The 9,192-nt window shown below is 38.7% G+C and overlaps 1 protein-coding gene across 7 annotated transcripts in view; it reads left to right on the top strand.

Moving 5' to 3' along the window:
- The window catches only part of KCNN2 (potassium calcium-activated channel subfamily N member 2), a 338,557-nt gene extending 335,503 nt beyond the window's left edge, over positions 1-3,054 (top strand). For all 7 annotated transcript variants that reach the window (XM_037020058.2, XM_037020057.2, XM_073222173.1 and 4 more), the window contains 2 exons: positions 8-77; positions 2,457-3,054. In XM_037020058.2, coding sequence (XP_036875953.1) covers positions 8-77; positions 2,457-2,744 — 358 coding nt within the window. In that variant the 3' untranslated portion in view covers positions 2,745-3,054. The remainder of the gene's footprint in view (positions 1-7; positions 78-2,456) is intronic.
- The last annotated feature ends 6,138 nt before the right edge of the window (positions 3,055-9,192 follow it).

The following is a 9,192-nucleotide window of genomic DNA, read 5'->3' as shown; positions in this document are numbered from 1 at the left end:
CTTTTAGATTAAGAAGTGTAAAAATGGAGCAGAGGAAACTGAATGACCAAGCAAATACCTTGGTGGACCTGGCAAAGGTAAGCGTGGGGTCTCAGCCCTCATGTTGTGTCTGTGGGAATTAACTGCCGTAAAATAACTAATAATACTTTTGGAACTGGCCACTCCAAATTTATTTAACAAATCAAACCAACAAACCACCCTAAAATGATGGCTCAACTTAAAAGAATTTTTCTACAACACTTACTGAATCTGCTCTTTCCCTATACGCATCACCTCCAAACCCATTCTAAAAGCTTTCCTGCTCGCAGTGATTTCCAAGTAAAGCAGGAAGCATAAGCAGAATGTGAGACAATACTTTTGGGATCCTGTTTATGGTTCAGGCTCACCCCTAAGATAGCAAAACTGTATCCTGGGTTTGACTACATAGGACTCAGGGCTACATAGGACTACAGGAGGTTCAGGGCTACATAGGAGGTTCAGGGCTACATAGGACTCATCCGTAAAGAATTTTAATGTGTATTTTAAGCAAACTCAGAAGAATATAAAGTTGAAATTTTTTTAAAAAATACAAGAAATTACATCTGAAAATGGAAATTGTTTTTCAAAAATATCACTTTTTATAATTTGTAATCCTTTCTCTATTTCATTATTTAAAAGTCAGACCACTTTTTTAAAAGTACATTAATCAGCCCCAAATTCTTTTCTAGCATTTATAAATTTGTTGGGTTGATTTTTGGTTGTTCCTCCCAAGTAAACTCCACTTTCAAACTATGAGTATTTGTCAACAATGACAACATTGCATTTTTCCAAGCTAATTCTAAAGGAGGTATTAGAATAGCATTATATTAAGTGTTAAGCCTTTCAGAATAAAGAGGTGATCTCAGTTGGACCTGTACTTTCTGTTGTTTGACAGATCAGCTATGTCCTTTATAAAGCCTCCAGTGTAATCTATAAAAACTACACCTATTTGTCCTCATCTCATGAAATCACCCAACTAAATTATATTCATTTTAATGAATATCAATAACACATTCTGTATAAATATGTTGAAAATGAATATTTAATAGCTTATAAGTAAAAGATAATAAGTGAGATATTTAACAGCTTATACCTAAGAGAGCATACATCGTGCATTTAAGCTGGGAACACACATATTTGAGGCTTGAAGACATTCTCGATTAATATTTGCACACATAGCTCTCACTTGGACATAAAGATGCTAAATTGTCATAAACAAAGATGCTAAATTGGATGGAAAAAAATGAAGAAAAGCAAGACCACTTGGAAATGATATATATTATGTATAATAAAATGATATATATATTCTATATGTGTGTATAGAATATATATATATATGCTATTTCTTTCCAGTTATTTTTTTAGTGCTGTACTTACTGTTATGACTACAGGGCTGTCTATGGGTTCAGTATTTTCTGAATAAATTAATGCACTCTCTCCACGGCCAAACTCAAATTAGGTGCCAGTGTTTTGAAGAGTAACTCCCTTATTTAATTAGCTCATTTATCATCATTAAGAGGTTGTTAAGCAAGATAAAAGCACACATATTATAGGGGGAAATGAGAGAGGAAGAGGGAAGGCTTAGACACATGGGTCTGAGACATGGAGAAGCTGCCCTGGGATGAGGTTAATGTTGCATCCTTCTCTCCTGGACCAACCTTTCCCCTCTCTGGCTCTGAGCTGATTAGCCCTTAGGTACCTGGTCTCTTGGCTACTTCCAGAAACATAGTAGACATCCACAGTTATGAACACCCTCTGATCAAGACAATCACGTGCATGATTCAGTAAGACCTCAGAAACGTTTTCCTCTTTTGAACCACGTAGCTCCAACTAACTAAGCCACAGCCAGTGAGCTGGCAACTGGTATCTTTCCCAACTTTTATTCCATCAGTGGTTATCTATAAAAATGGTATCAGGCCCAATGGAGAGCCTATGATTTGGAACATACGATAGCAAAATATATTTAGGAATTTTTTATTGCTCTAACTTGCTAAATTACTTGATCAAATCAGTTTATCTTAAAAACTTCATTCATATTCCACCCTCAGAATTTCTGCTACATCCTAGCACCATCTGTACTATTATTTATTGTTCTTTAACTCTGCTTGTTTTTAAAACGAGCCTTGTCCTAATTCATATTATAACATTGCAGAATAAATTTGATATGCTAACTTTTGTAACCACCATTAAAATACACATGTAAGTACTAAATCAAAACATGTTTCTCTCTCTGTACACCACCTAAAATTGTTCAATCGGATCATATTAATGCCTAAGATCTTATACTAAATCCTGGCCTTGAACAGACACACTGGATTTGTTTTGCACAGTAATGTGTTCAGTTATCTGACACCCCTGTTGCATTTTATGTCACCAGAAGGCAACCAGCGTAATGCTGCCTTAGTTCTGTTCTCTGTCCTCTCAATCCTGTCTTCCAGACCCAGAACATCATGTATGACATGATTTCTGACTTAAATGAAAGGAGTGAAGACTTTGAGAAGAGGATTGTTACCGTGGAAACAAAACTAGAGACTTTGATTGGGAGCATCCACACCCTCCCTGGGCTCATCAGCCAGACCATCCGGCAGCAGCAGAGAGAGTTGATTGAGGCTCAGATGGAGAACTATGACAAGCAGGTCACCTACAACACTGAGCGGTCCCGGTCCTCGTCCAGGAGACGGCGGTCTTCCTCTACGGCGCCACCAACTTCATCAGAGAGTAGCTAGAAGAGAATCAGTTAACCACAAAATAAGACTTTTTGCCATCATATGGTCAATATTTTAGCTTTTATTGTAAAGCCCCTATGGTTCTAATCAGCGTTATCTGGGTTCTGATGTCAGAATCCTGGGAACCTGAACACTAAGTTTTAGGCCAAAATGAGTGAAAACTCTTTTTTTTTTCTTTCAGATGCACAAGGAATGCACCTATTATTGCTGTATAGATTGTTCCTCCTGTAATTTCACTAACTTTTTATTCATGCACTTCAAACAGACTTTACTACTACATTATATGATATATAATAAAAAAAGTTAATTTCTGCACATATGTGTTTGGTCACTTGACATTTCTAAAAGGCTCACTTCTCACATTATTTTCAAGGTAAAATGACTGACTATCATCTCTTGTGTATTGATAATTTTGAGTACGAAAGCTTGGCCAGCTGGGAGAGGACTTCCAATTACTCCACACCCCATTCACTAAGATTTTCCCTCATCTTGAAATAGTATGATCACAGTCATTTGACCCAGCCAGCTTACTGCAGTTTGCAGCGTATCACCTCTAATTAGTTTCAAGTACAATGGCAAGTCAGACACATCAAAGCACATGTTTAAACTAGTGGCACAGATGCTTTCAAGAATTACTTTTTCCTGGTTTACTTGAAGAATCTTTCAGATGTGCCACTGCTAATGAACTGATGATGCAGAACTGGAGGCCCAAATTGGTTATTTCCTCCCTTCCCATGTATTCATTTATCATGAGGGACCTATAATGCACTCTACATGTTCAGATCATACACATGAATATTCACATACATATGTTTTTGCATAGCTCCTAACAGCACAATGAGTGGAAATGAGCATAACTCTTAACGTGTCACATACCACCTGGCCGATGGTCTCCCCTAATCTGTGCTTACTAGTGTAAGGCAGTAAACGGTATCAGTGAATTCCAGGAGTGTCATCACACCTGTTTCATGGGCAGTTAGAATTGGTTTCAGTGAAAGGGCACAGAGGAGTTATTGCTGCAAACACGTCTCGTTCTAAATTCACTCTAAGAAACCACTGGGCTTAGAAGAACCATCTTTGAAGTGGCAGCAGCATGGAAGTCCCTCACATGGCATTGTTCTCAGCATCTACAGGAAGAACTGATCTGTGGTGATGGGGTAACACATAAACATAAGCCAAGATTTGGACACCTCTTAAGCCAATCTGCTTCCATTGGCCTAAACCTAGAAATTACTCCATTTTCAGAAAAATCTGCTTTTGCCTTCTTCCCCTATTGCAGTTGAGGACCACGAAAATGAGAAACCGAGTCAGAATGATGTTAAATGCAGAGGGCTTAGACTTCCTTGAAGACTAAGCCCCAAGTCAGCGCTCCCCTGTGCTGTTACTAAGTTTCAGCAAGCAAAAAGACAGGCATCGATTAATGATTATAGGATGAGTTTTTTTCATCAAGCTAAACAATTACAAACTAATCCTCTTAAAGTTTCTCTTATGTCTCGTCAAGTCATCCGGTCACATGAGCCTCGCGGTGTGATCCTCATCTGGGTTTGCCTGGGAAAGGATCAGGAAAACTGTTTGCAGTCCTCATCACACCGCTCATGACTTGCGCCAGATTCCAAGACGCAGCACCTATTGTTCTTTTCTCTTAGATTAGTTTCAGCTGTAGACTAAGTTTAAGCAGGAACTAAATTACAGCAAGGTTAACTGCTCGGGTATCTACACTGGGGTATCTACATGCCCCTTTGTTTCACACCATACCCTTTGGTGTCTCTCTTACAACACAGCAAGTTGCTAGCATACCAAGTATTTGTTATCTTCAACACCAACCTAGTGATGTATTTCATCATCTTACATAGTTCAATGTATAATATCACTTTCATAACTATTCTCCCTAATGAATGCAAAAATCAAACATATCCATTCAAGATCAAGGGCATAGAAGCATGATTCATTTAGACTGCATGAGAATTGTTTATTATTTATTACTCATCCAAGGTAGCTGAAAATAAAGCCTATTCACAAATCTTATATTTGTCTGTATTGGGTGAAGACAAGGCCTGGAAAGTCTTTTCATAAAAAGTGAAAGAAAAACCCTGCTTACAGGAACAGGCTGCTGAATTAAATGAACTTCAAAGTCCTACTTCATAGATGACGTTAAAATTTTCTTTTATGTACTCTAGGTTACGTACAAGAATATGTCGAGTGTTTGGTGTAAACATTCAATGTAAGAAAGAGATACATTTTGAAAGGATGATTAATTTGTTCTGGCAATTGATACAGCTAATTCTTGTATATTCTACCTCTGTTGTGACTAAAAGGCAGAATAGCAGATAATTAAGTTTAATTATCATCTTACTGATCAATTAGCACCACTATCCCAGAAAACAAGAAGACAAGGGAAAGAAAATGTATAGCTCCTCATGCTTAAGAAGAGAGAAGAGAAAATGAGTTTTGATTTAGATTTCAACACCTCTGTTTATTCTACTCATCCTTATTAACTGTAGCCCCAGTAGGATGTCATTCATTAGTTCTCCAAAATTAATCTTCCTTTCCCTGTTTCTTTAGGCAAAGTATGTGACAACTGGTAATTGTTCAACAAAAGCATATGATTTTTTTTATTTCTCTATTTTAAAAATTACCAAATAACCATGATTTGAAAGAGGATCTACCCCTTGCATAGATATTGTGGCCAATGGTTTGCTAAATGAAGTCTACTTTATCCAACATTATTACCAAGTCTTCTCTCTTGTGCATTTAAACATTCAGTGAAATCCTTTGAGCACTACTTAGATGACTGCTCTTTGGTGGTGATCTATGCCCTGCTCTAATTTGCACTTGGTTTTTCAAAATTCGTGGTGATAATTGGGTCTGTTGTTACAATTTAGTCTGTCAAACCCTGGTGTCCCTATTTCTCTGCAGCCAGTAGAAGAACATATGCCTGCCACAAGTCATTTTGGATCACAGGGGTGCCACCTTCCTCAGTAACTTTCTTCATTCCCCTTACTTCTACATGGTGTCACAGGTAAACCACTTGGAAGATAATTCCGTGCTCTTAAGGCAAGGAGGATAAATTCATCATAGGTAGGAGATCTAGAAATTCCATATGCTTTCTGCCTAATTTCTCCTCCCTTGGTGATTGCTTCCCAAGAAACTCTCCATCACAGCATATGATCAAATAATTATGTTCCATAAGAGAGTAAGAGAACTGGGAGAAAAACCTGTTGGTTAATTTTAATATAAATCTTGAGAGGTGGATTAATATTCTACAGCCCTACTATCTTTCAACTTCTCCCAGTCTTGAGGAGTAAAATGATTCAGGAAAGACTGTAAGGTTCAATGTGGGAACTGGGCTTGGGAATGAGTTTGGCCGTTTGCTGCTTCTATACAGCCTTAATCCTCCTGAGCCTCTGTTCTCTTATCTACAAGATGAGTGTGCAAAGACACAGATATGAACAGGGGCTCTGTAAAGCTTCGCTTCTATTTTACCAAATGAAGGTGGGTATTTTTGATAACTATTGCTGGCGTAAGGTAACAAATACTAAACACGCCATTACCTTCAGTGAAGTTATAAATTCTCATCCTTGCCTGTCTAATTAATTCTTAAAGCATTTCCTATCACTGTTTTTTGTTTAATGTGACCTAGAATAGCAACAGTTGTGTGTGCTTTGTGATTCTGATATACCCTTTCTTCCGCTTGCCATCCCACAAAAGCTGTTTATAACTATGATCCGGAAGTGTGGAGGGCACTGTGTCCTATGCTTAGGACTTGGAACACTGATTGGGCTGTGCTGGCACAGCCACCCAAGTGTTGGACCAAAGGGCTCAATTCCTTTACCAAATCCATCCCTGTAGTCCAGGGGCACACAGATACAGCTTGTGTGTTCTAACTGATGTGTTATGTCAATCCAGCAAGAAAAATTTATCAAACTGTTTATTTGACAAATAGAATCCTACGGAATGGTCTGGGGCTTGGAGACCCCCTGCAGCCAAGGGGTAAGACATGCACCTCCCTCGGCCTCCCTGTTACTCTTGCTGGGGTCCATGATGGGCGTGCTCTTTTTTGATTTCTTAGGCCAGAAATAGTAGAAGAAATTAAAGCACAATCAGGGCTGCCTTCTAGGACTTCTCTTTAATATTTTGAGTCAGTGAACCCAGAAATAGAAAATGCAGGTTATAATTTTTCAGATATCTCCTATATCAAATTTTTAGGAATACTTTGAATGTTTTCCCCCAGACATGGCCTTTTCCCTAGTTATGAGTTTTCCTCAGCCCCAGTGTTCCTGTAAAGTAGGGCCAGGAGGTGGGGAGGCTACAAAAGTAATCGGGATGACTGGAGTTGCTCGTCCTGGCAGGGTTAGGCCTGTTGAATGGGTGCCCGCTCGGCCCACTCAGCTTTAGGTCCGGGTCTAAGCTGAGTGGCGGGATGTGGTGCTCAGACCGGAAAGCTTACCAGAGAGGCTGCTCTCCCACCTTCCCACTTCTTAATGACTTGCCTCCTCTCTCCTTGCTAGGAAAGCAGCTCTCGTCTCTCTTTTGATAGCCTGACTACCTACTTATCAGTATCCTGGGGTCTCCTACCCAGATCCCCCTCCCCCCCAAAAAATGCTGTAAATAAGGCAATATTTCTTGTTAGTCAATCCTGTCACTCAAAAAACATATTTTGGGGGCAAACCTAGTGGCCTCCGTTAAGGTAAAATAAGGAAAATAGTTGAGGACTCAAAATTGCTTTAACTCAAAGGAAAATGCAATGCATTGTGGGTATGAGTGACAGGGAAAACAAACAGGTCACAGGATCCACATTCTGAGGTGAATCCACTTCCTACCTCTCTGCTCCCCGGCCAGTCACTGAACCACACTCCAGCCAGGGCCTCACATGCTGAAGAGACTGCGGCCACCCGCCCTCCTCAGATGGCGGATAAGGGATGATGAGACGCTAACAGGAAGGTATCTCTGTCTTCACTGTAAAGGAAGAATCAAAATTGCTTTAGTAAGAAGCCATTTGGTATAAAGTACAACAAAACTAACGCCTTCTGGTCATGGGATTCTACATCTACAATATTCTGCCTGAAAGACCAGAATTTTCACTGTACCACTTCCCACCCAACAGACGCACACCTTTGTCTTCGGTGTGTACACGGAGAATGTGATCACGCCTAATCCTGATCTGTATGTGAACCTCCACTTTTATTTGTTTCGCTGCTTATATGGGGAATGTTAAGTTGAAATTTCATATCTTTGTGGGCTTTGGGAATATAAGTCCAAATAACCTTTCTATTGGGTAGAATCAGGGAGGAAACTAACTGTGAAAAGATAAAAGGCCTTAAGTGAGCTAATATTTTTTGAGTTTGTAGAGGAAAAAATATGTAGTCTGAGGAAATAGTGGAAATCTTCAGTGCTACAATAGAGCCCTTTTCACTTCAGTGCTTTAAAAACTTAATTTTGTACCACTTGTATGTATTCTAAAACATGTTCAGGGAATTTGATGGTTATAGTTCACTTAGCAGAGAGTACTGGTGAGAAAGGTGTTATTACTCTTAAAACTTAAGGCTGCAATGGGGAAAAAACGTGGACATTTTCTGGTGGTTGGGAAACAGCCCCAGCATCTTCATGAGATTCTTGTCCCCTCTGTCTTCTAGAAAGAGTCACACGAAGGGTGCATTTCTTCTGGATCAATTAAAAAGGGGACCTGAAAAATTAGTAAAAAGCAGTACTTATTTTTTAAAGTTTACATTTTTAGAGGAAAAACCATTTGCAAAGGTATTTAATGAAAGCATGTTTATAAAAAGGAGAATAAAGGTAGTAACATGCATTTTCATTCTTGACTTCGATAATGAGAAATTGTAAATTAAAATGGTTTGGGATAAACAAACCAACAAACTCGAGCAAGAAAACATAAAAATGAGAAAACATAAAACAAGAAGCCCAAGGGAAACATAGCAGCCTGATGATAAGTAACAATGGTTGGATTTACACCCTTAAAGAATAGAAAATATACACTTACGTCAAGAACAAAACACATCTATGTGCTCTTTACAGAAGACAGATAACATAAAATGATAGGGAAAGTTAAAGCCCAAATGACAAGGGGTAATTACAAGGTTAGCACAAACAACAAAAACGGTGGTGGTGATACTCATTTAAGACTAATGGAAACAGTATGAAATCACAAAGGCACGGCCACATTCGATTGATGAAAGTTCATTTCACACTGAAGGGAAAGCTGACTTAAATGGTATACCCTAAATAGCCAAGAATATATAGCAAAACTATCAGAAATAAAAACAATTGTGGGAGATGTTAAGATGACTTTCAGCCTGGAGAGCTCAAATACACCAAAACTTAATAGTCATGGTTTTTCAAGAAAAATTAATATGACCAGAACTGGCCCAAGAATTAATAGGCACATGAAAAGATGTACTTCTTAAATAAATGACCCAGGATAACCAGATAA

The sequence above is a fragment of the Manis javanica genome, chromosome 14 (assembly GCF_040802235.1).
Source record: "Manis javanica isolate MJ-LG chromosome 14, MJ_LKY, whole genome shotgun sequence".
In the NCBI taxonomy this organism is placed as follows: domain Eukaryota; kingdom Metazoa; phylum Chordata; class Mammalia; order Pholidota; family Manidae; genus Manis; species Manis javanica.
Note: the sequence above shows the minus strand (reverse complement) of the source record. Positions and strands in the feature narration are given on the sequence as shown.